The following is a 27881-nucleotide window of genomic DNA, read 5'->3' as shown; positions in this document are numbered from 1 at the left end:
AAAGTATAATTTGTCATTATTAATTATAAGAATATAATTATTATAATTTTCCTTTAAAAAAGTATAAGAATGTTGCTGTTAGAGACTTGCTATTGAAAATATATTTTCCTAAATATATTACTTAAAAAATATTAAAAAATAATAAAAATAAATTTAACATTTTTTATTTATAAGAATATTAAAATAATAAAACAAAATTTTAAACTAATTTTTAATAACATTTACAATGACACTGGTTAAAAAAAGTCTTTTTTTTTAAATAATCGTGAAAATGTCAAGTGAAGCCTAAATAAAAAAGGATATAATATAATAAAATAATTAAAGTGTTGGATTCAAAATATTTGTCTTCTGCCATCTTTTGTCTATATTAGTTGTCATATATTATCACAGTGCACAACAAGAATATAAAAATTACAGCTGAAGTGAATTTTTTGTGAAGGAAAAACCTAGCAAGCCAGAGAGATAATGTGAATCGGATCCCAAAATCTGTGCATGAAACAGCATGCTGGCTGCAAGCCTGCAATTAGAGGGCGTCCAATGGCAATGGCATGCATCATTTTGGTTCAGAAAGCTGAGCATTCTGCAGTTACAAAGAACAAAATGTGTTGGAAGTGAAACTAGTATCTTTATTCATATAAGAAATATAAGAGTTGAAAACGGAGTATAATTTACTTTTATATGATTTTTTTTAGTGTCTTTAAAACAACTAGTTACAGCTATTTGAACTAACTCATCACCATCAATTGATAAAACTCAATGCAAGTAAGTCGAGAGATGCATGAAGCAGCCAAATTGCAGCTCACCTCTGCTTCTTGAAGCGCCAATGTACGGCATCATTATTGTTCAGAAAGCTGAGCATTCTGCAATTACATAGCACAAAATGTACTGAGAATGGTGTCCCGCATGAGAAAAATCTAAGCAAAACCATTTATACTCAATTTCTAAGGGGAAAATATTACCATTTGCAACTCAGCAATTAATAGAAAGCCTACTAGATAATATAATCTCTGCTTTTTATTCGAAAGAGTTGGAGTGAAGAACTGAAGATATAGGAGTGTATAGGTTACATTGTATTGGGCTACTTGCCAAACAAATAAAAATGTAAAGGATGCGTACCCTTTCTTTATGCAAGTGATTTATTGTGTCGTTAATGTCCTTCTTCCAAATCATTTTACCTCGTTCTCCCATTGGAATTGCTTTCGGTAGCCTTGGTACGCTTACAACTCCATGAGCAAAAACACTCATCCTGGGGTAATGTGTCGCGGCTAGTGCTACCAAAGATGGGAATTTGATGGTACAACTTGTCATTGAGCAGAAGCTGGTGAGGCTCTCTGAACAATGAAGCGTTATACTTTTCAATTTGCTGAAAACAATCTCACTTTGTTGTTGATCTTCATCTCCACCATTCACTACAATTTCTGTTACCTTATTGCATTCTCTTACACTCATTTTGGTGAGATTCACCATCCCTTTAGCTGTGGAGGATGTTATTATGTTTACTAATATTTCACACTGCCACACGTCTAGAGTAGTAAGATTTTGGAAAGATACAGAATGTGGTGCCAAGGTAACCAAACTGTCGCAATTCCATATTTCCAGGGATTCAAGATTTTGAAGAACTTGGACATGTCGAGATTCAGGATTCCATATATGCTTCATTTTGGGAAAGAAATCCAGCCTTAAGTATCGTATCTGTGCAAAAGCCCTTGCATACTCGTCAACAACAAAACCATATGGGAATATCTCATTAAAATCAGAGCATACCACATGAAGTTTTTCCGTATTTGGGAATTTTTGAAGGAGATTGAATGGGAAATCTGTTGAAGCATCATGAAAGCAATATACGCCAAGAACTTTTAGCTTGTCAAAGCGGTCTTCAAACTGGCCTTGCCATATCATTGTGATCTCGTTGCTGCTTAATGTTAATTCCTCCAAGTTCGAAATAACCTGAAAATAAATCAAACAAAATTAACCAACTTGACGTTGATATTCAATCAATAAGTCTAAATGTTAATATAAATCTATCAAATTTTTTCATATGCTTCAAACTTAGAAGGGAACTAAGTAATATCAGATTATTTTATGGGCATATATGCAAATCAACATCCTTAAACAAGTTTAATAATATTGATTAAAATTTATTGAATTATTTAATTTTTATTTTTAAAGTACAGGAAGTTAAACACAATTTATAATATCAATTCCTTTGCTACAAACACAAATCCTGTCTTCTAAATATGATATATCAATTTCTGTGATTGAATTTATTAACACGGACTAAATTAAGTCATCATTATTTTTATTGTTTCTTTTTTTAATGAATAAGTAAAAATACATAAAACAGGAATTTAATGGAATCATCATAGATAGTACATTGATTTTCCTTAACAAATCAGAAGAATTGAAGTTGGAGTCTCTCATATCTATTATTTAATTTTATGATTAAAAAAAAATATTTCCTGCTTTGAAGCACCGGCCACCGTGCCTCCAATAAATGCAAAAATATGATGTGTTTATTTGAAAAAAGAAAATGCCTGATAAAAAAAAAATCTTACAAAAGTTGTATAAATGACATAAAATGTTCACTTTTATTCTCAAGTCATTTAAGTTTTAAATTAATTTAATTTCTTCTTAAAATTATTTTTTTCCAAAATCTAACTAATCATAATCCTCCTCTTCTATGATCAATCAATTATCATCAAGGGTTTGTTGCTTCAATCAACTATCATCAAGGGTTTGTTGCTTTAGATCTTTTAACTGACATGCATTAATCCGAAATCTTAGTGTCTGCTCTCTAATCTCAGTGGTTAACGATGCATACAAGTATGATGATATTGGGCCTCTTAACCAATCACATTTCACTAAACTTTTAATGAGTTAATAGCTCCCACTAATATCTCAAACAATAATAGTCCACTAAAAATTCAACCAATCACAATTTATTATACGGTGCATTAGAATCAAACCGAATTAGATTAGTTGAACCGATTTAATTGAGAACTAGGCCAATGGCTATTTTAGTTCAAGCTTTAATCCCTTTATTTAGCAAATTGGAGTTGACCCATTAGAACTAAGCGAGTATGTGACACCCCTTACCCGTCTATAGTGTAGTCGAGCGAGGCATGCCACACCCGGTGCCGGAGCGTCTTAACTTATCTTATAACATTTCCTAATAATCATATTTAATTTATTTAAATTAGGCCTAATTAATTTATCGGAGAAACCGACGGAGTTTCTCCTAATTTAGTAATGATTTTAACGATTTCCCACCTGTTAAAATCTCAATAATATAATCTCAAATACATAAATTTTTCATAATCCTAACATTTCATATCATTTATTTCAAATTCACAATTTTCATTCACACATAACAAATAAAATTGGTACTCATTCATAAATGAAATACTGAATTTCATTAATTTACATAATTATAATTAATTACATAAGTCCTTAGTTTACATAACAAAATAAATATCTAACACAAAATATAAAATATAAAATATAAAATACAAAATACATGATAAAGCCTAGCGGTCCTACCCAAAATGCACTGTAGTAGAGGTGACGCCAAACTCAATGCAAATCTGGACTCTCACTCAGTCTGAGGTCTGCTGGGCTCTCTATCTGTGTCTCCAATACCTACGTATGGTAAAAAGCGACGCACTAAGCAATGCAGCTTAGTGGTGTCAATATAAAATAAAAATAAACTAAAATAATTAAATATGTAAAAATTACGGTATTATTTTATGCAGTCTAAATTTTTTGTAATTATTCATAATATTATTCATTTAGTACTTTTTATATTCATTATTTGGTAATAAATTATTAAGATTTATTTTGGTTGGCCAATTAACAAATACCAGTTGACTGAACTTGATAAACAGGTAAACTGACATTGGGCACCAAGTATCTAGGGCCGTCACACCATCGGTCACAAAGTGTCTGCCATGTGTGCAATAGAATGGCTAACAAGCCATAATAATCATCAGGCACAAGGCCAAGTATATCAAGAGTATCAAAATAGCCAAAAGCCATAATATCAGGCACTATATGCCATAAATTACGAAATGGCACGAAGTCATATGCAGTACTGTTATCGGAAACCTATTGGCATGTCAACCTATCCAAACCAATCATACTAGACATACTAGGGCATGTTAACAAAGTTAATTATTTAGTTCTTTGCATTTGATATTTGATGGTTACTATTCACCTTACTATTCATGCAAAAATATTGACTTTTTCATAATTAATAGGTATGCTAGTTCTAATTACACCAAAATACAATATTTTGGATTTTTCATTTGTTGGCATTAGTTGCCAATTTCAATTCAAAGTTTATTGGAAGTAATTTCAAAAATTCAGATTTGGTCACTTAGGCCATCAAATTGACAAAACTCTAATTTTGTTCAAATCCTAATTCCCAATTTCTCCATTTTATACCATACATGAAAAATCAAGATTCAAATGCATATAGTCTCATCATAGGCCATCACTACACACTTTAATTCCATTAAAATTCATTAAACCCATCTTTCATTCATGGCTGCCGAAAATGTATAGGTATCCTAACATACACATTTTGGTTTAATTCCTTCAATTTCTAACTCAATTCTTAGTCCTAACCAAGAATATAAAGAGAGAGAGAGAGAGAATTTAGCACTAACCTTGAAGTGAGCCAATTATAACTTTGTTAAATCTTCACTTTCTTTGCTTTTTTTGGCTGCCAACACCTTAGCAAGGTTCTAGGGCAACTTTTAGTATTGGAACTTAGGAAAAATAAGAAGAAAATTATAGGAAATTAAAGCTTTCAAGGAGCAACAATGGTGGAGGGCAAGAGAAGAGGTTCGGCCACCCTTTGGAAGGAAGAAGAAGATAGCATTTTTTTTTATTTTAATTATTCTCTCTTTTTGCTTTTATACTTAAGGTTGTCCAAATGTGATTAGTTGGAAAAATTTTTAATTGCATCATCATGACTCATGCTTATGTCATAATTGAATTTTAATTTCATTATGTTTTCTTTTTTTCTCTACTCATTTTTAATTAAATTTTTATCAATATTTATTCACATTTTATGACATAAACCTCACTTACTCAATTGGACAAGTTGGTCAAAAATCATCTCTGAAGATGAAATAACCAAAATGCCCTTCGTTTCGTTTACCGAGCTAAAATTGTCCGTACCGATTTATAAAATTTTCTTAGCATTTTCTTGGCATTCTATTATTATCTAAGCCTCAATAATTCTTCACTGGAGTCCCAAAAATTATTTCACAGCGTTTCCCTATGGGTTTAGGGTTGCTAACTGTTTTCACAGCCGCTTCCCGTTAGGGTTACCCATCGCCGGAGCTACGGCTTATTTAACCTTAGTGCATTTCATTGCTTAAATTTTTTCTTAATTTTTCTTATCATTATTTAAATTATTTATGACTTCTCACTCTAATTTACATATAGTTCCAGACATTCTAGCTGTTCGGGCTGGTATTAGTCACCGGAACAGTAGAATGTACGAACTATCTAAAGTGAGGGCATTACAGCTCTTCTCCTCTAACAAAAATTTCGTCCTCGTAATTTATCTGATGTAAATAGTTGAGGGAACTGTTGCCTTATCGTCTCTTCGCTTTCCTAGGTTGCCTCTTCGGTGTTGTGGTGCCTCCAAAGTACTTTCACCAGTGAAATCTGCTTATTTCTCAATTCCTTCACTTCCCGGGCCAGAATCCGTATCGGTTCCTCTTCATATGTCAAATCTAGTTGGATTTCGATCTCTTCCATGGAGATGACATGTGGAGGGTCTGATCTGTACCTTCTCAGCATAGACACATGAAATACATTATGGATTTTGTCCAGCTCTGGTGGTAAAGCTAGCCTGTAAGCCACTAGACCCACACCTTCAATGACTTCATATGGGCCAATGAACCTAGGGCTTAACTTACCCTTCCAAATCTCAATACCTTTTTCCATGGTGATACTTTGAGAAACACCTTGTCGCCAACTTCATATTCTATATCTTTTCTCCTCAAGTCAGCATAAGACTTTTGTCTGTTTGAGGCGACCTTCAAATTAGCTTTTATTAATTTAACCTTCTCCTCAGTCTGTTTTACCAGGTCCAGTCCCACAAGCTTATCTTCACCCAGTTCTATCCAACATAGCGGTGTTCTACACTTTCTCCCATACAAAGCTTCATACAGAGCCATTTGAATGCTAACTTGGTAGCTATTGTTGTAGGCAAATTCTGCAAGTGGGAGGTATCTGTCCCAACTTTCCTCAAACTCAATAACACAACTCCTTAGCATATCCTCAATGACCTGAATTATTCGTTTCGAATGTCCATCCGTTTGAGGATGAAAAGCCGTGCTAAAATAGAGTTGTGTGCCCAAGGCTTCTTGCAACTTCTTCTAAAATCTGGCTGTAAACCTCGGGTCTCTATCAGATATGATGGAAAGTAGGATTCCATGCAGTCTAACTATCTCACTGATATATAATTCTGCTAGCTTCTCCAGTGAGTAGTCAGTTTTGACTGACAGAAAATGAGCTGACTTGGTTACTCTATCTATTATCACCCATACTGTATCATGTTTCTTTTGGGTGAGAGGTAGGCCACTAACAAAATCCATGATGACCCGATCCCATTTCCATTTAGGTATGCTTATAGGCTATAACAAACATGATGGAACTTGATATTCTGCCTTGACTTGCTGACATGTCAGGCATCTAGTTACATAGTTAGCGATGTCCCTCTTCATACCATGCCACCAATAGTGAGGCTTCAGATCATGGTACATTTTAGTGCTTTCCGGGTGCATAGCATACACACTGTGGTGTGCCTCTTTCAGAATATTTGTCTTTAATTCCCCATCATCTGGTACACACACTCTTCCTTTATAATACAAACACCCATCTTCTTTCAGCTCAAATTCAGTCTCCTTCCTTTCTGTAATTCTGCCCATAACAGCTATTAACTTTTCATTCGCCTTCTGCCCATCTTGTATCTGTTGTAGCAGGTTTGGCTTTACTTGCAACTCAGCCAAAATAGCTCCATCATGAGCTAAGGACAAACGGGCATTCAATGATCTCAATGCTGCAATGGACTTTCTGCTTAAGGTATCAGCAACTACATTTGCCTTCCCAGGATGATAATCAATTACATAGTCATAGTCTTTCTGAAACTCAATCCATCGCCTTTGTTTAAGGTTGAGCTTCTTCTGGGTTGGCAAGTATTTCAGACTTTTGTGGTCTATGTATATGTGGCACTTTTCACCATACAAGTAGTGTCTCCATATCTTTAGTGCAAATATGAACTCTTCTAGTTCAATATCATGGGTAGGGTAGTTCTTTTTATGTGGCCTTAACTGCCTAGAAGCATAAGCGACCACTTTCTCTTCTTGCATCAAAACACACCCTAGCCCATTATGTGAGGCATCACTGTAGATCACAAAGTCTTTCCTGGATACCGGCTATGTTAACACTGGTGCCTCTGTCAACATAGCCTTCAATCTCTCAAAACTAGTTTGACACTTGTCATTCCAGTCAAATTTGACATTTTTATGTAGCAACTTGGTCAATGGAGCAGCTATTAGAGAAAACTCCTTCACAAATCTTCTGTAATACCCAGCTAGTCCCAAGAAACTTTTGACTTCAGTTACATTTCTGGGAGGCCTCGGGGAAATCACTTATAGTAGGTATGTCACACAGGTCAAGCTTAGCGCCTAGTATTAACCACGTATTCCAAATAGGCTTCACAGCCTTTTCTCATCAACTTCCTTCTCTTTCAATGACATTCTAAAATCATTTCACAACTATTATCTCATCATTTTCTTAGAATTTTGTAATATTATCAATAAAGACCACTACAAATCGATCTAAATATAGATGGAAGATCCATGAAAGCTGCTGGTGTATTTGTCAAACAAAACTGCATCACCAGAAATTCATAGTGCCCATACCGGGTCCTGAATGCAGTTTTAGGCACATCTGCATCATTTACCCTCAGCTGATGATACCCTGATCTAAGATCAATTTTAGAAAATATGCCTGCTCTCTTCAATTGATTAAACAGATCATCAATTCTCGGCAATGGATACTTGTTCTTCATAGTTACTTTATTTAGCTGCCGATAGTCAATGCATAATCTCAAAGTCCCATCATTCTTTTTCACAAATAGCACTGGTGCTCCCCAGGGTGACACACTGGGGCGTATGAACCCCTTATCCAGTAACTCTTGCAACTAGATTTTTAACTCCTTCAATTCAGTGGGTGCCATCCTATAAGGAGCAATAGAGATTAGTGTTGTACCCAGCATTATCTCAATAGCAAATTTTACTTCTCTTTCTGGTGGCAAACCAGACAATTTCTCAGAGAAGACATCGGGGAAATCACTTACAGTAGGTATGTCACACAGGTCAAGCTTAGCTTGCCTAGTATCCGTGTGCCAAATAGGCTTCACAGCCTTTTCTCATCAACTTCCTTGCAGCAGTGGTTGAAATGACATTAGACAGAAAATCTGTCATTTCCCCCACAACTATTATCTCATCATTTTCAGGAGTTTTCAGTGTAATCCTCTTCAATCTATAATCCACTATTGCCTAATGACATGATAACCAATCGATTCCTAAGATCACGTCAAACTCGTGGAAAGGCAATTCAATCAGGTTTGCCGAGAACTCATATCCTTGAATCATCAATGGGAAACCTTTACACACTCTATTTACCATCACATTGTGGCCTAGTAGGTTAGTGACTAGAATATCTTGGTCACTTTCCTCTACTTGAATTCCCCTTTCCACAGGTAGCTTAATGCAAATATATGAGTGCGTTGATCCTGGATCTACTAATGCATGCGAAGGTATATCATAGAGAGAGAACATACCCCTAATGACATCCGGGGCATCCTGCTCCTCCTGAGCCCTTATGGCATATGCCCTGGCCTTTGGCAGTTCAATTGCCTCTGATATCGGCCTCTGTGATGTACCAGCTGCCTCCGATTTACCCAGCCTTCTACCCCTTTGAGCTATAGGGGTAGGTCTGTCTGTTTGTATTGGAGTAGCTGTAGCAGTCCTCCTTGGGCAATCTCTGATCTGGTGCTCAGTAGACCCACACTGGAAGCAACCCCCAGTCACTCGCCAACATTTACCCTTGTGCCACTTATGGCAATGTGGACAGGCCGAAGAGACTGCTGTGGCTGGTCCCCTATACACTGTCCCTGGAGAGCTACCCACTAATGGTGTGGACTGGCCTTTCCTCGGTGTTACCTGAGATTTGAGCCTCTAGGACTGGCCCTGACCTTGTGGCTGACTAGAACTCTGAGCAGGAGGACCTCTAAACTTCTTACTGGGTGCAGAGGATGCACTGGTCTGACTCAGACCTCTCTTCTATTGTCTATCCCTTCTGCTCTGCTCATTAATTCTGACCCTTTTCACTTTCAGTGCAGCTTCAACCAATTTTGCGAAGTTTGTAATCCTCAAAGCTGTTATCATGAGCTTGATATTATCGTTTAGCCCCTCTTCAAACCTCCTACATTGGTCTGCTTTAGTAAGGACTATCTCTCTCCCATATCTGCTCAGTCTGATAAACTCTGTCTCATATTCTGTCACTGACAGCTGTCTTTGCCTCAGACTGATAAATTCCCTTCTTCTCTCTTTCAGATACACATTACTAACATACTTCTTTCTAAACTCTGTGGGGAATAACTCCCATGTGATCTGATCTGGCTGCACCTCCCTGGATACTGTGTCCCACAACTGATAAGCATCATTCATAAATGAAATACTGAATTTTATTAATTTTTATAATTACAAATAATTACATAAGTCTTTAGTTTACATAACAAAATAAATATCTAACACAAAATACAAAATACAAAATATATGATGAAGCCTAGTGGTCCTACCCAAAATGCACTGTAGTGGAGGTGATGCCAGACTCAATGCAAATCTGGACTCTCACCTTGTATGAGGTCTGCTGAGCTCTCATCTGTGTCTCTAATACCTGCGCGTGGCAAAAAGCGACGCGCTAAACAATACAGCTTAGTGGTGCCAATATAAAATAAAAATAAACTAAAATAATTAAATATGTAGAAATTATGGTATTATTTTTTGCAATTTGAATTTTTGGTAATTATTCGTAATATTATTCATTTAGTACTTTTTATATTCATTATTTGGTAATAAATTATTAAGACTTATTTTGGTTACCCAAGTAACATATACTAGTTGACTGGATTGGATAAGCTGGTAAATTGATACTGGGTACCAAGTACCTCTAGCCGTCACACCATCAGTTACAAAGTGTCTGCTAGGTGTGCAACAGAATGGCTAACAAGCCATAATAATCATTGGACACAAGGCCAAGTATATCAAGAATATCAAAATGGCCAAAAGCCATAATATCACCAAATGACACTATATGCCATAAATCACGGAATGACATGAAGTCATATGCAGTACTGCTATCGGAACCTTATTGGCATGCCAACCTATCCAAACTAATCATATTAGGCATACTAGGGCATGTTAACAAAGTTAATTGTTTAGTTCTTTGCATTTGATGTTTGATGGTTACTATTCACCTTGCTATTCATGCAAAAATATTGACTTTTTCATAATTAATAGGTATGCTAGTTCTAATTACATCAAAATACCACATTTTGGATTTTACATTTGTTGGCATTAGTTGCCAATTTCAATTCAAAGTTCATTGGAAGTAATTCTAAAAATTCAGATTTGGTCACTTAGGTTTACTGTTCCATTGGACCAATCTACAGTGGGAATTTGGCTAAACTTTCTTCATCAAAGTTGTTCCTTAATGTGTCTTCTTTAATTCTCTTTTTGAATCACTCAATTTGGATTTTTGTAGCTCAAGTTATGGCATTTTTACCATAAGTGGCCGGATTGATCTATTTCCAGATTTTCTAGGCAGATTTGGTTCTGGCAGTTTTTGTGCTCTAATTTTGGCTAGCAATTCGAATAGGTTATGGTCAGAATTTAAGTTTTTATTCTTCATGAAAGTTGTTCTGCATTGTCTAAACTTTCCATGGGTTCAAAAATCAGGCCATTTGGACCTCTCTACACAAAGTTATGGTCATATGAACAAATACTATTCATTTGGTTATTTTCCAGGTCTAGAATTGAGATACCCAGATTTAGACAAATTTTAGGTCACTTTAAGTGGGTTTTCTGAGCAGGGTCTCTTCATAAAAAATGTGGCACTATGTCCCTAATTTCACCTCCAATTGGCCTTACACCAATTGAAGCTACACAAGCCAAGTTATGGCTGCCCAAACCCACTAGACTCAAGTCCAGAATTTCTGACAAAAAAAGGGCAGCACCCCAATTCATAATCCAATGCCACAACAAACTTCATTTTATGGTCATACCATAGCAAATGGTCACTAATTGACCATTAGAATATCAATTCACCATCAAATTGATAAAATCCTAATTTTGTTCAAACCCTAATTCCCAATTTCTCCATTTTACACCATACATGAAAAATCAAGATTCAAATGCATATAGTCTCATCATAGGCCATCACTACACACTTTAATTCCATTAAAATTCATCAAACCCATTTTTCATTCATAGCTGCCGAAAATATATAGGTACCCTAACATGCACATTTTGGTTCAATTCCTTCAATTTCTAACTCAATTCTTGGTCCTAACCAACAATATAAAAAGAGAGAGAGAGAATTTGGCACTAATCTTGAAGTGATCTAATTATAACTTTGTTAAATCTTCACTTTCTTTGCTTTTCTTGGCTGTCAAACACCTTAACAAAGTTCTAGGGCAACTTTTAATAGTGGGACTTAGGAAAAATAAGAAGAAAATTGTAGAAAATTAAAGCTTTCAAGGAGCAACAATGGTGGAGGGCAAGAAAAGTGGTTCGGCCACCCTTTGGAAGGAAGAAGAAGATAGCATTTTTTTTTATTTTAATTATTCTCTCTTTTTGCTTTTATACTTAAGGTTGTCCTAATATGATTGGTTGGAAAAAATTTTAATTACATCATCATGACTCATGCTTATGTCATAATTGAATTTTAATTTCATTTTGTTTTCTTATTTTCTCTACTTATTTTTAACTAAATTTTTATCAATATTTATTCATATTTTATAACATAAACCTCACTTACTCAATTGGACAAGTTAGTAAAAAATCATCTTTAAAGGTGAAATGATCAAAATGCCCTTCGTTTCACTTACCGAGCTAAAATTGTCCGTACCGATTTATAAAATTTTTTTAACATTTTCTTGGCATTCTATTATTATCTAAGCCTCAATAATTCTTCACTGGAGTCCCAAAAATTATTTCACAGGATTTCCCCATGGGTTTAGGGTTGCTAACTGTCCGCTTCCCGTTAGGGTTACCTATCGTCGAAACTACGGCTTATTTAACCTTAGTGCATTTCATTGCTTAAATTTTTCCTTAATTTTTTTTTTCATTATTTAAACTATTTATGACTCATCACTCTAATTTACATATAGTTACAGACATTCTGACTGTCCGAACAGACATTAGTCACTGGAACAGTAGAATGTACGGACTATCTAAAGTGAAGGCATTACAGAATAACTAGTGAACTAATTAAATCATAAATTAAGTAATTATAATCAATTAGATTAATCAATCAGATAACTAATAACAGTTAGATTAATTAATTAATTAGATGTTAAACAAGAAACTATAATCAATTAAATCATAATCAATTAGTATTTTATTAATTAATCAAGTAAATGATAAATTAAGTGCTATAATCAAGTATAATAGGATATGTTATTAATTAATATAGTAGATTATAAATTAATTAATTATAATCAATTACATCATAATAAATTATTATATATTATTTTATCAATTAATCAAGTATATTATAATATATTAAATTATAAATCAAGTAATTATCATCAATTACATCATAATTAAGTACTATTAAGTATTTATCAATTAATAAAGTATATCATAATTAATTACCTCATAAATAAAATAATAATAATTAATTACATCATAATCAAATAATTAATTAAATAAAAATGAGCATTATCTAATTTAATCAATTAAATTTTTGTATACTTTTATATATATTTATACATAGATTTTTATACTCTCATCATTATTTTTATTGTATTTTTTTAATAAAAAAATTAAAAATACATAAAAACAACTTGCGGAAGTTAATGGAATCATCATAGGTAGTACATTGATTTTCCTTAAGAAATGAGAAGATTTGAAGTTGAAGTCTCTTATATCTATTATTTAATTTTATGATTAAAAAAAAAAATTACCTGCTTTGAAGCACCGACCACCGTGCCTCCAATAAATGCAAAAGTATGATGTGTTTGATCTCGTGATGATATTTAAAAAAAAAGGCAACACAGATGGCTAAGAATCAAATCTCCCCTTAAGAATCTTTCATCGCCTAATAAAAAGTCAGCAACTTCTGTAAGGCCCTTCTCATTCCACGTTTCTGCTAGTGAATTGGAATCTCACGCCCTCCTTTTAACACCATGTTTGGATAGGTGAAAAAGGGAGAAAGAAAAATAACTAATAAAAAATTTTGAAAAGATATTTTTTCTTATTTAAATAAAAAGAAAAAAAATAAGTCTTATTTTTTTAATTATTTTTTTTAAATTAGATAAAAAAAATAAAAAAAAAGACTTATATTTAAGAAATTATATATTTACCCTTTATTTTTATTACTGACTTTTACGTTTCCTCCTTTATTTTTTCCTCCTTTATTTTTATTCCTCTCCAAAAATTTATCTAAACATAGTGTAATGTGTGACAAATATCAGAATATTTGTGAAAATTAATTTATTTAAATATAAATTTAATTAATATTTTTTGTTTTAAATTAAAATTTATTTTAAATTATTAAATATATCTTAAATTTATTATTATTATTATTTAAATAATATTTAAATATATCTTAAATTCATTTAATTATATGAGCTTTAATCAATAATATATATATATATATATAATATTTTTATTTATAATTTATATTTTAAAAATTTAACAAGTCTATAAAATACTTAAATTATATTATTATAATATATAGTTATATTTAATTAATTATTTTTAAAAATAAATTTAATTAATAGATATTTAACATATAAAATTTGAATCCAACACTATTAATTTTTCATAAATTTGAACTCATCTTATTTTTAATTATATATTATTTAAATTATTCATTAATTGAATTTTAATACTAGAGAATATGTACAGCACAATTTTTGTATATTAAAATTAATTTTTTGAAAAATATTTTAAAGAAAATATTTTACACTGATTTAAAAAATTAGTAAGTTTTAAAATTAAACTATAATTAATAAAAAATAATATTTATTTATATCATTATTAATATATGAATGATATATAAAATAAAATTATATGAATTCTCTCTTTTTTTTCTTCAAATAATATTTTTTTTAATTGAATTAATACATGAAGTGGGGTGCCACGCTTAAGTGTTTTCAATTCATTAAAAACTATTATATTATTTTATTATTGAGAGTTTGAATTTTTAAAATATGTATTAATATAAACAGCATAATTTTTTTGGAAAGGGATATGAAATAAATAATTATTATTTTTTGTATGTATAAATAATAATCAGCAGGTAGCCTTGAAGACTTGAACCAAATCACATGAGAAAATAAAAATATTATAATATTATTATTATTATAGTTTGTGGAAACATCAATCACATTCACATTTGTGAAAAATGAATTAGTTTACAAACATGATATGAACAAACAAAAAAATAATAATTTAATTTTCAAATAAATAATATTTCTTAATAATATAATTTCAGGAGTCAGCCAATCCATTATTAGACGTGTCTGAATCAAACTTCTTGCAAATCGTCTGTCGTTTCAACTTTGAACTATCTTAAAATAGTATTATTTGTAACTTATTTATTAAAAAATTTTTAAATTTAATTTAATATTTTCATAATAAAAATTTAAAATAATTTAACTGCTTTTTTAAATTACTTTTTTTTATTAACATTTAAAATTATAGCTTTTTTAAAACATTAATTTTAGTATACCAAACTTAACTTTTAACGAAATCTAAAAATTTTTTAATTTATCTTTTAATGGTATTTAAAATAATATTTTAAAAACATAATTTCAATTTTATTCTGAAACAAATTCTGAATATTGTATTTTTGAGCAACAATGTCTTTTGTTATTATTAATATTATTATTCTTAGTATTATTTAATGATATCAGTTTAATTAGTAAAATTTTAAATTTTTTTATTAATTATATTTAATTTTATTTGAGTACTTTAAAATTACTTTAAAAATTCTAAATATATACATTAATAAATGAAAAATATCTTATTAAGATTACTAAGAATAAAAAAATGGAATTACAATGTGATCCCTGAATTTTATTTTATATTATACTTTAATCTTTAAATTTTAAAAAATTAATTATTTAATCCTGAATTTTATACTATATTATATTTTAATATTTGAATATTAGAAAATAAATTATTTAATCTCTATAATTTTAATATATAGAATAATTTAGTCTCTTTAATTTTAATATTTATAATTTTTTATTCACTAATAAAATGACTAAATTATTCTATATATTAAGATTATAGTGATTAAAATATGATATAGTATAAAATTGAAAAACTAAATATTACTTCTCAAAATATAAGGATTAAAATAAAATAAAGTATAAAATTTAGGGACTAAATAATAATTTTAAAAAATTTAAAAATTAAAATGTAATATAGGATAAATTCAGGGATTAGATTGTAAATTTCCTAAAAATAATTACAAATGATACAATCCTTATGATGTGCGAACGACAGCTGTGGGAAAAGGAAAGAAGACAAAAGAAATAGCGTCTGTATTTGAGAAATTTAGGACCACATAGAACATGTTGGAGACAGAGAGAGAGAGAAAGAGAGAGAGAGAGAGAGAGAGAGAGATGATAATTGACGGTGGCTATACTATGCCATGATAATTGATAAGTTCTCCATACGCTGAAGATAATATGCTATGGCCGTATCCCAATCTTGTATTCATATCCATCATGAATTTTGGCTTGTTTCTCATTAATAATGCACTGCTCACTGCCTTGTTCCTATCTTGAACTTGGAGGGCTTGGGCTGATGTTTCCCATCTTTACGAGCAGATCAAAAGAGTAAAAACTCGAATATATATTTATCAAATAAATGATATGCGTTCACTAAACTAAATCTGAACAATTTTGAATTCTTCCACGTCCACTTATTGGGATTTGGTGGTTCAATTTTGTAACTTATAACATGCTGGGGTCTCACATGCTGTCGTTCTTGGGATGATGATTACCAAAACGACAAGCTTTTACTCCATTTCACACTGAGTGGTAGCCAGGGGTGCGCATTCGGTTTAAATCGAATCGAACCGAATTAAATTATAAAAATTGAACCATAAATTTTAGAAACTAAATCAAATCGAAATGGGTGAAAAATCGAATCGAACCGAATCGTTCTATTTCGGTTCGATTCGATTTAAACTGATCGGTTTGATATTTTATTAATTTTTTAATTTAGACTTGATTTTCAAGTTATTTGGTCTAATTTTAACTTTGGTTTGAATCTAATAACCATTAATCAATGAAATTAAACAATTAATATATATAAAATTAAATATAATTCATAAAATTTTCATAAAAATAAATCAATTAAAAAATCGATTCGGTTCGATTTAGTTTGATTTGACTATATAAATTACTATTTGGCTCGGTTCGGTTTAATCGATTTTTTCTCTTAAAAACCGAACCGAACCGAGATAACCAAAATTTTTATAATATAAAACCGAATCAAACCGATTTAATTTTAAAATCAAATCGATTAAACCTAATTAACTCGGTTCGATTCAATTTTTCAGTTTGAACCGAATTCTGCTCAGCCCTAATGGTAGCCCCTCCCTCTTCCTTTGTCTTTCTATCGGTTGTGGAACCCTCCATGATGACCCTGTAGAATTTATCTCATGGGGTTGTATAGGTTGTAATTCACCCACATATAGTTTGGTATTTTTAGTTTTTTTTTTTAAAAATGAAAACGGTTGCATTATTAATTATAAGAATATAATTATTATAATTTTCCTTTAAAAAAGTATAAGAATGTTGCTGTTAGAGACTTGCTATTGAAAATATATTTTCCTAAATATATTACTTAAAAAATAATAAAAATAAATTTAACATTTTTTTATTTATAAGAATATTAAAATAATAAAACAAAATTTTAAACTAATTTTTAATAACATTTACAATGACACTGGTTAAAAAAAGTCTTTTTTTTAATTAATCGTGAAAATGTCTATAACACCCCTAATTTTTAAATTTATTATTTTTGGGTAAATATTGATATTTTATTTTATTTGAATTTTAGGAAATTACTCGAAATTTTTCGGATTTTAGAAATCGGGTTCGATTTTCCGAAAATAAAAACTTTGATGATTTTTAAAAATTAATTTAAAGACTACTTGGTAAAACTAAAAATATATTTGGAGTCTACGAATTTTTTTGAGTTTTCTAGAATTTTTTCAAAATTTTTGGGCCTCGTTTTCGGTCCCAAGGCAGAGTAAAAATTCAAAATTTTATATCCTAAAATCGAACCGGTCGAATCGAATCGGACCGGATCGACCGAATCGGGTCGGCTCCTTCTCCTTCTTCTTTTTCTTCCCGCGTCGCATCGCCTCTCTCTCTTTCTCTCCCGTTTTCTCTCTCCTCTCACCTCCTCACCACCGCCTCCACCTCCCCACCTCGGCACGCCACCCAGCCTCCCCATCGTCGGCATTGCACCGAACGCCGGGAAACCGCACGCGAAGCCTCGCGACGCGCAGCACGCTACTTCGTCTTCCCGGCTGAAATCCGGCCTATCCAACCACCGATTGGGCTAGGTCTTGTGTCAAACAACATTTACACCTCGAGAGCTTTCCATAGACACCAATAACACCAAAATCTATCGAGCGGTTTGTCCAATTTTTGTCCGGGAAGTTTTAGCCCATTTTGACTTTTGGGCTAGATTTCTTGCAAACCGTGAACCCCACGAGGAAACTGAGAGTACTAGAGCGCTCCACTCGTCGAGAGCTTCGCGGCAATATAAATTTCAAAATTTTTCGACACCATTTTTCTGTGGGTCCCATGAAACTTCGTAGTATTTTTTCGAGTATTAAATAAGCTTAGAAAATTCCGTAAAATTTATGTACTAACCCCCATGTTGTGGGCTTCGTGTAGGTATCTTCAATTCGTGGAAATTTGACAGTTGTCCAGGTCTGTGAATTTTCGGCCAGACAGACCGGCTACCGAAAAGGTCTCCGAATTGGATCGAGATTTTGGCTACCCACCATTATCAGACGTCCCGAGCGCGTCCCCAGAGTCGGAATCGGCATAGGTAAACCCGAACTTTACTTTTTCGTAATTTTCAAGTGCTTAAATGAGATTAAAAATCCATAAAATATTCGTGATAGCTCAGAAAATTATAATTCTTTTTGCATTAGCCTAGTAATATTGCTAAGGACCGCGGGGCAAAGTTTTAGAATTTTTAGAGTTTATTTGGATAGTTTTTTGCAAAAAGGGTCAATTATAAGGATTAAACTGTAATTTTACATGTTGTGATTGATGACTGTTTGGATGGGCCCAGGAGGGGCTGTGTGATATGATTGAGTTGTGGGTGTATGGTTGGTGGATATAGAAGTGTGTTTTAAACCCATTTGCAGGTTGGATAGGTCCTAGGTATAAGGGAGACTCTGCCTGATTTTCGGCACGACTTATGACGTATTTGGTCTTTTCTTAGTTGTATTGAGTCAATTGTATTAAATAATTGTAATATAATTATCAGGTGAGCCGGGACAGCCTTCTTCCTCGACCCAGCCGCCACAGTGACTGCTGTCAACTCTGTGAGTAAAATATTAATTTTAATTGTAATTTCGATATTATTATGTGTTCAAGCATGCCCATGCATCACTTATATGTATATATCTATGTAGTTAAACTCTAGGCACGTTTTATGTTGCATTCACAACTGTTAAAGTGCCATGGATGTTGTTGTGGTAATTTGGAGCAGTGTGCATGCGTTGGCGTGCGTGTAATGTGGTGTTGGCTATGGATAGGACGGGTAGACACGGCTTGAGATCTTCGCTGGGACCCAGTCCTTCGGGGTAGACACGGCTTGAGTTCTTCCCTGGGACCCTGATTTGGTTTATTAAGTGGAAGTCCGAGCTGAGTTCTTCGCTGGCACAGGTTGGAATAAGAGAGTTGTATAGGGGATCAGCTCCCATATATGTATTGTTTGACATTATCGGGTGTGTGAGTGCTCCAAATTACCTTTTTGCTGTTATGATGTGAAAATATTGCTGATGTTGCATTTTACTCTACAGGGTGCATTAGCTTTAGATAGTTATAGAGATTATGGTTAAAATTGATATTTTACTCTCTGAGTCGAACGCTCACTCCTGTTCATTATTTTTCAGGCTACAGGGTGCATTAGCTTTAGATAGTTATAGAGGATTTTTGTTGTGGTTAACCTACTTGTCTCCTTCGTAGGTTATTTATTAATGTTTGTGTAATTTTATTAACTCCTAGAATTTTCGCATGTATTAGAAGTATTTATTTGATTTGGGCCTGTAATATAATTATCATGTTGGACCTGTAAACGTATTATTATATGCATGTTTGATGGACTGGATGAGAGAGCTGAGCTCCCATTTATTTTTATAACATTGAGTATGTGGAGGGTGAGCTGAGCTCCCCAATTGATTATATATTGTGTTTACAGGTCGGGTGAGTCAAAAACTTCCGTTGAAAGGTTCATTTTATGGCCGGACTCTGTCTGGTTGAATTCTTGAAATTGGGCCCAATGGGCCTTAGAGTTGGGTTAAGGAATAGTTAGGCTTACTACTGGCCTCGGGAGCTTTAGGCTGGCCCAGGTCCTAGTGCCGGTCCGGCCCATAGGTTGGGGCGTGACAAATGTCAAGTGAAGCCTAAATAAAAAAGGATATAATATAATAAAATAATTAAAGTGTTGGATTCAAAATATTTGTCTTCTGCCATCTTTTGTCTATATTAGTTGTCATATATTATCACAGTGCACAACAAGAATATAAAAATTACAGCTGTAAGTGAATTTTTTGTGAAGGAAAAACCTAGCAAGCCAGAGAGATAATGTGAATCGGATGTGTCTCCCAAAATCTGTGCATGAAACAGCATGCTGGCTGCAAGCCTGCAATTAGAGGGCGTCCAATGGCAATGGCATGCATCATTTTGGTTCAGAAAGCTTAGCATTCTGCAGTTACAAAGAACAAAATGTGTTGGAAGTGAAACTAGTATCTTTATTCATATAAGAAATATAAGAGTTGAAAACGGAGTATAATTTACTTTTATATGATGTTTTTTTAGTGTCTTTAAAACAACTAGTTACAGCTATTTGAACTAACTCATCACCATTTATTGATAAAACTCAATGCATGTAAGTCGAGAGATGCATGAAGCAGCCAAATTGCAGCTCACCTCTGCTTCTTGAAGCGCCAATGTAGGGCATCATTCTTGTTCAGAAAGCTGAGCATTCTGCAATTACATAGCACAAAATGTACTGAGAATGGTGTCCCGCATGAGAAAAATCTAAGCAAAACCATTTATATTCAATTTCTAAGGGGAAAATATTATCGTTTACATATCAGTAATTAATATAAAGCCTACTGGATAATATAATCTCTACTTTTTATGCGAAAGAGTTGGAGTGAAGAACTGAAGATGTAGGAGTGTATCGGTTACATTGTATTTGGCTACTTGCCAAACAAATAAAAATGTAAAGGACACGTACCCTTTGTTTATGCAAGTGATTTATTGTGTCGTTAATGTCCTTCTTCCAAATCATTTTACCTCGTTCTCCCATTGGAATTGCTTTCGGTAGCCTTGGTACGCTTACAACTCCACGAGCAAAAACACTCATCCTGGGGCAATGTGTCACAGCTAGTGCTACCAAAGATGGGAATTTGATGGTGCAACTTGTCATTGAGCAGAAGCTGGTGAGGCTTTCTAAACAATGAAGCGTTATACTTTTCAGTTTGCTGAAAACAATCTCACTTTGTTGTTGATCTTCATCTCCACCATTCACTACAATTTCTGTTACCTTATTGCATTCTCTTACACTCATTTTGGTGAGATTCACCATCTCTTTAGCTGTGGAGGATGTTATTATGCTCACTAATATTTCACACTGCCACACATCTAGAGTAGTAAGATTTTGGAAAGATGCAGAATGTGGTGCCAAGGTAACCAAACTGTCGCAATTCCATATTTCCAGGGATTCAAGATTTTGAAGAACTTGGACATGTCGAGATTCAGGATTCCATATGTGCTTCATTTTGGGAAAGAAATCCAGCCTTAAGTGTCGTATCTGTGCAAAAGCCCTTGCATACTCTTCAACAACAAAACCATATGGGAATATCTCATTAAAATCAGAGCATACCACATGAAGTTTTTCCGTATTTGGGAATTTTCGAAGGAGATTGAATGGGAAATCTGTTGAAGCATCATGAAAGCAATATAGGCCAAGAACTTTTAGCTTGTCAAAGCGGTCTTCAAACTGGCCTTGCCATATCATTGTGATCTCGTTGCTGCTTAATGTTAATTCCTCCAAGTTGGAAATAACCTGAAAATAAATCAAACAAAATTAACCAACTTGACGTTGATATTCAATCAATAAGTCTATATGTTAATATGAATCTATCAAATGCTTCAAACTTAAAAAAAAAATAAGTAATATCAGATTATTTTATGGGCATCTATGCAAATCAACATCCTTAAAGTACTAGTCCATACCTTTCTTAAAGGTTGAATCTCCACTTGTGTTTCTTGCAACTCCTGAAATTGAGAAGCAAAAATTTTAAAATTGTCACAGTGACCCACTCTCAAGCACTTCAGCATGGGACACTCAAAAGCATGTACTCCAGGGTAGAAGCTCCTTAATTTTTGCAATCTCCAAAGTTTCAAGGACTTCAGTTGACGAAACACAAACTTGGGAGTTGCTTCTAATCCTTCCTCCTTTGAAACAATTTCCACCAACCCACAATCATTAATAATTGTCTCTGCAAGTCGTGGAAGATTTTTTGCAATTGAAGGTGGGAAGAGACTATTCAGACTAGGACATCTGGAAACATCCACTGAACTTAGGTTAGCAAACGAGAGAATTTTTTGAGGATCCTCATTCCATACATGCTTCATAACTGGGAGGTTCATTAATTTCAAAATCCTCAATTTAGTGGCTGCCGCTTCAACATGCATCTCTTTTACGTTTGTCGACATTTGAAGATCAAACACCTCTTTTAGTGAACGACAATTCGCTACACATAGACATTCTAATTTCTGGAATCCTCTCAGAATGTTGGAGGGAAAGATTTGCAATAACTCTTCGCAAGCTACTACCTCCAGTAATTCTAACTTGCAGAATGAATTTGCTTGGATATGATCACGCCATATCATTTTCAACTTAGGAAAGAACCTAATATGCAACTTCTCCAAGTCGGGGAAAGCAACCTGGGATAAAGTCTCCACATTGTGTTAATAGATAGCATTAACGAAAATTGAGAAGATAAAAAAAACCAGGGTACCATAATCTAGATCATAGAAGTATAAAGTAAAATAGAGAAAAATATCTTCAATTGCAAAAAAAAAAAAAAAAAGTGTTAATAGATAGCATCACTAAAATTGAGAAGAAAAAATAAACACGACTGGGTACCATAATCTTCAACATGGGTTATGGCTCATGTTTATTCGAGAAGAATTTAAGGTTTACCCCAGTACATGATGAGGTACAGTCCGGTATTGATGGTATTGGCCATCTTTTATTATTACTGGGATGATTATATAAATCCTATTTATACAAGGATTAACCGTAGGGTCTATTTAAGTAGGCTATAATGATCTCCTTTCAATTCTGAAAAAGCAGGACACCATCCCTGAATGTAGGCACACTTGCCAAACCACTTAAATTCTTGTGTTCCAAGTTTTTTTCTCTCTATTTTCCTAATGTGTGTGTGTGTGTGTTTTTATTGGACTCGGGAGTATATATGGTAACGCCTAAAAGGAAAGACGACAAATTACCTTTTCGTCAAAAAGAATTGAGTCTTCTTGTCCAAATTCACTACTAGATGCCACGTCGGTACTTTCAGAACTGGAAATAAATGTCCTCAATTCGGCACAATGGCCTATCATCAGGACTTTCAAAGATGGGAATTCAATCGAGTTACCACTGAAAAAACTTGTCAGTTTTGGAAGACCACTGAGCTTTAGCAGGCCTAGTTTTGGAAATAGAATCTTGATCACTGTTTCTTCTCCTAATCTTTGTGGAGCTATTATTTCTTCCACTGACTTGCAATTGCATATCTCTAGGCTTTTGAGTTGTGCCAGACTTTCAACTACAGAAGACGGAAATACATAGTTTAAATTCTCACATCCATCAACCTCCAAGATTGTTAAACGCGGAGATAGTTGTGTAAGTTGGTTGCTCCATATCTTCTCCAAACTTACTGAAGAGAGTTTCAGCTCTGCCAAATTGGGGAATGTAATCTGCATCCACAATTTTGTCCATGAACAAATTATTTTTAGTCTCTGATTTGAAAAGGTAGAAAAAAAGAGTAATTATTTATATAACGCGCGCGCACACACACACATATATATATATTGAAAACTTTGAAAAAGAAAGATCTGTTATATTGATTATAGCCATTCTTTAAAATATAAGTCATGATGGCTAAGAAAGAAATAAAAGATGGATAAGAAGAATTATCAACGATACCTTTCTATTGAAAATTGGAACGAGAATTTCGGGTTCATGATCTGCAGATACAATTTCTTCAGATCCTGCATTAGTAAAAGGAACCTGGACTTGGGAGATAAAACTTGTGAATTTAGGTAGGTATTCTAGTGTCATTGCGTGTAATTGAGTAAACTCAATGACTACATCATTGCCAGAATCATCTCCGATTTCCCTCGCAACAATCCCTTCCATGAGTTTGCAATTGCTAACATTGAGTTCTTCTAGTCGTGCAAGGCCTCTAGCCATAGAGAATGAAAAGAGATGTTTCAAATTATCACAGTGCTTCACATTTAACTTTCTTAAGCTGCTAAAAGAGTTGGCCTCAAGAGCACCACAACATATCTTCTCCAAGTTAATTAGATGGTCAAGGAACAATGATTCCAATATAGGGAAAAAAACCAGTGGTCCTAGCCTAACTGAGTCAATGATATATTGAATTTCATGACTATTTTGGACGCGCAGATGTTTCAACTCAGGAAAACCTAGCCCATTTAATTCACAGAGGACATTTTTCACACCTCTCAAGTCATCCAAATATAAATATTCAGTTCTCTTCAGGAGAAGTTTCATGCTTTCCAACTGAAAGCCTGTGTTGAGCTTGAGTTTCAACATTCTTGAAGTTTCATCTTTACATGACCAATCCCATATGTCTCCGATGACTATTTTAAATCTTTCCAGCTTTTCAAAGAACAAATCTCTGGGAAGGATCTTTTCATCAATGATATGTATGTCCAAAGTGAGTAGGTTTGTTAAAAGCTTCAATTCCGCCAGGTTAGCATTTTCTCTTTGAGCATCATGTTCTTCACCCTCCCACTGCACAAAACTGCGTCCCATATGTAAGTCCTCTAATCGAGTCAAGCTTGACAGGACATCTGGCGGAATCACTTCAAGGCTTGAGCAATCGCCTAAATCTAAAAGCCTTAGACGAGTCAATTTCCCTATTTCTCTTGGCAGCTGAACAATATTAGAGCCCAAAAGGCTGAGAACTTGTAAGTTGTTAAGCTCTCCGATTGCAGCTATGTCTTCCAGAACACAATAATCCAGACATAATGTTTGAAGGTTCTGAAGAAATTTAAGTGAAGAAGGCAGAGATGATAAATGCAATCCTGTCAGATCCAAGACTTTTAGTTCTTTCATTGTACTAAAAAAGTCATCTGGGATTTTCAAAAAGGCATTCTGACCATCCAATAGATAATTATCCAGTAGAAATGACTCCAGTTTTGGGCATTCAAATGCTGCAGGAAGCTCAGGAATCTCACATTGGCGCAAATATATTGCAGAGCACCGTTCAAGCTCATCCTTTGACGGCCATTCCAATACAGTGTCATATGCTAAAATGAAGACATGATGATCTGTGGATGCAACAGAGATTGCAAAATTGCGAACAACATCATGCATCATGACGTCTCCTTCATGGATGCCTTCTAGCAGCAAACAAGAAGCTTTGAGGTCACTAACATATTTATGAAGTCTATTTCTTGCTTCCTCCAATGTTCTGCTTCGTTTGAATAAACCCAAGCCCACAGCATATTTCAGCAAGTTGTCAACTTCATAGCTACGAAATACATGCCGTCCACAAAGTAAGAACAATGACTTGATTTCCTCACCTTTCAAAAAGTTGTAACTCAACTTTAAAGCAGAGGTAACTTGCTCATCCATTTCGCTATCATCAAACCTTTTTAGTTGTTCCAAGGCATTCTTCCATTCAAACAACTGCTTATTTTTCAATGCTGTTGCAACAGTCACAATTAAAATAGGTAAACCAGCACACCTCTTTGCTACTTCCATAGCCAAATTGGGATGATTCACATTGCCCACTTTCTTCTGAAACAAATGCCATGCTTCTTTTTCTTGTAAAACTTCAAGCCGGAAAATTCTCACCACATCCATCTCCAAAAATACATTTTGATTTCTGGAGGTCATCAATATCTTGCAACCTTTATTATGATCATTTCCAAATGGAATTCCTATTTCCTCCAGTCTGATTCTCACCCAAATATCATCCAGAATTATGAGAATTTTCTCCTCTTGTTTGAGCTGCTCACTCAACCGAGTTGCTCGTACCCTAACGGTCTCCTCAACCAGTCTGCAACCTAACCACTCTGCAATTTCTTGTTGGATTCTTTTTATATCAGCCATGTGGGTTACTGTTGCTGTAACCACCTTTCTGAATATGCCCTCTTCCATGACTTGAGAGGCAACCTCTTTCACAAAGGTGGTCTTACCAACGCCTCCCATCCCATACACCCCAATCATATTAACTTCATCATCCTTTAATGCCTCCACGATTTCCTTTAAAACTAAAGTTCTTGATTCAAAGACCTCGTAACCTTTGGCAGGCCCAGTCCAAGGTGGAGAGGTATGGTAGGAAACTCTATCAAATTTCCCTTCTGCTTGTATTTGGACAACCACCTTCTTCTTCTTCTTAGCTTTCTTACTGAGCTGGTGACGCATCTTCAAATTGGGACACAATCCCATGAAGCACTTCATGTTTGCCGTGTCATTATCGTGTAGAATTTTGTCTACCTCTAAAGTAGCATCATCCACACTTTTCAGCCACTTGTCTACCATGTCTTCAATTTCTTCCCCATGTCTTTTAGCCTCATCCACGCGGTGCTGCACACTCTGTCTTTCACCTTGCAGCTTATCAGATTGAACTTTCAGCTCCTGTATGTTGCTTTTGTGGTTGAACACATAACCGATCTGACGCCCGATGGGCGAAAAAAGATACTCGGCAAGTTTGGATGCGAGGGAAATCACTGGATTCCAAATCATTTCCTGCATTTTTTTGTTAAACAAAGGAAGGACGTCAAAGAAAATAAATTGACAACAAGAAGCAAGCAACTGCTGAATGGAAAAATTTTCAATTAGTGAAAATTTATTCCAAACAATTCAATTCTATGATAAAATCATTTAAATTGAAATTCACTGAACATTGCCTTTGAATTCATAAATTTAAATCTATAAATTTAAAGCTAATTCAATGAGATATCTCATTATTATGCTCTGAAGAGGACTCAAACTTCTATGCTCTTTAACACGAGACTTGTAGCGAGTGATTTGAATTAAATATCTTATTTGAGATATTTAAAAAAATATATAAGAACTTAAATTTTATGAGAGTGATTTTGATGAGTTTACATTATGGATTAAATATTTACATCAAATAATTAATTTTACATAAATCTTTTTATGAACGTTTAATTGTTCTAACGTATTATCTTATTATCGAGTTTATATTAAATACACTATTTATTTGCATAAAAGTCAAAATAACATGAAATCTAAATTTTAAATCCAAATATATCTATCCAAACACAACCTAAATAAGTTTAACAGTATTCTGATATAAAATTCATTCCAAGCGGTAAGAATAAGACTATAATTTAGGAATCAGAAGGGAAATGGAGAAGGAAAAGGATACCTCTTTGGAAGTCTGTAAGCATCATAGTTGCATACGAATGAAAAGAGAACCAAATGAAATAAAAACAAACAGCAAGCACGCAAATGATATATGCAAGAGCAAATGTTTTAGCTTTGATTTACCTCAACGGAGAGCAAGGAGAGACGGATGGCTGCTTAGTAAGGCTGGGGAGCGCAAGCAGAGAGAGAGAGAGAGCATAAAATAAGGAGGTCAACCACTTGTGAACAGAGGAGTAGGATATTGGAAGACGAATGCTATCAAGTATCAACGAAACTTCTTTTATGCGCTTCTTCAAAACAAATACAATATTTATTAAATTTATTTATAATTTTTAATTTGTTTATTTATCATATTAATTTATTTTTAAATAAATTTAAATTTTTATTAAATGAAATTTATGCTCGTTAATTATTTTTATTTTTTTTTTATTTTTATTTTTTACATAATTAAATTAAAAAATAAAAAAAATAAATGGAAAAAAATTTAAATTAATAATAATAATAATAAGCTTAAAAAGAGTATAAGAAAAATGTTGGTAGCATTTTTTCTACGTTGATTATGTTAAAGGAAATTAAGGCTGTGTCAAAAATGGTGGCCAACTTACAACCACATACGGTATTCTCTAAAGTCAA

At 33.5% G+C, this 27881-nt stretch overlaps 1 protein-coding gene across 7 annotated transcripts; it reads right to left on the bottom strand.

The window, feature by feature from the left end:
• Window positions 1-279: 279 nt before the first annotated feature.
• LOC110633477 (probable disease resistance protein At4g27220) lies at window positions 280-27527 on the bottom strand. 7 transcript variants are annotated; one of them, XR_009147766.1, is made up of 7 exons: window positions 27372-27527; window positions 23805-26603; window positions 23111-23575; window positions 21830-22543; window positions 20829-21659; window positions 20450-20572; window positions 280-580 (listed from the first exon to the last, which is right to left on the bottom strand). XR_009147766.1 is itself a non-coding variant. In XM_058144535.1 (7 exons), exons 2-6 carry the CDS (start codon window positions 26598-26600, stop codon window positions 20546-20548), a joined length of 4833 nt encoding a protein of 1610 aa, XP_058000518.1. In that variant the 5' UTR covers window positions 26601-26603; window positions 27372-27527; the 3' UTR covers window positions 280-580; window positions 20516-20545. The 7 variants fall into 7 exon arrangements, 4 of the variants coding, with proteins under 4 accessions (XP_058000518.1, XP_058000520.1, XP_021637784.2 ...); XR_009147767.1 differs by having other exon boundaries at window positions 20450-20563; XM_058144535.1 differs by having other exon boundaries at window positions 20516-20572.
• Between the last annotated feature and the right edge of the window lie 354 nt (window positions 27528-27881).

This window comes from Hevea brasiliensis, chromosome 3 (genome assembly GCF_030052815.1).
Source record: "Hevea brasiliensis isolate MT/VB/25A 57/8 chromosome 3, ASM3005281v1, whole genome shotgun sequence".
NCBI classification, from domain to species: Eukaryota; Viridiplantae; Streptophyta; class Magnoliopsida; order Malpighiales; family Euphorbiaceae; genus Hevea; species Hevea brasiliensis.
The sequence above is the reverse complement of the archived record's forward strand: the minus strand, read 5'-3'. Positions and strand labels throughout refer to the sequence as shown.

Bases quoted from the DNA above. Each gene is read 5' to 3' on its own strand.
- LOC110633477 (XM_058144535.1), bottom strand. From the start codon at position 26,600: ATGATTTGGAATCCAGTGATTTCCCTCGCATCCAAACTTGCCGAGTAT. The intron at 22,544-23,110 runs GTAATTTGTCGT...ACTTTATCCCAG, and splicing joins CAATTCTTTTTGACGAAAAG to GTTGCTTTCCCCGACTTGGA. The intron at 20,573-20,828 runs GTACGTGTCCTT...ATGTAATTGCAG, and splicing joins ATCACTTGCATAAACAAAGG to AATGCTCAGCTTTCTGAACA.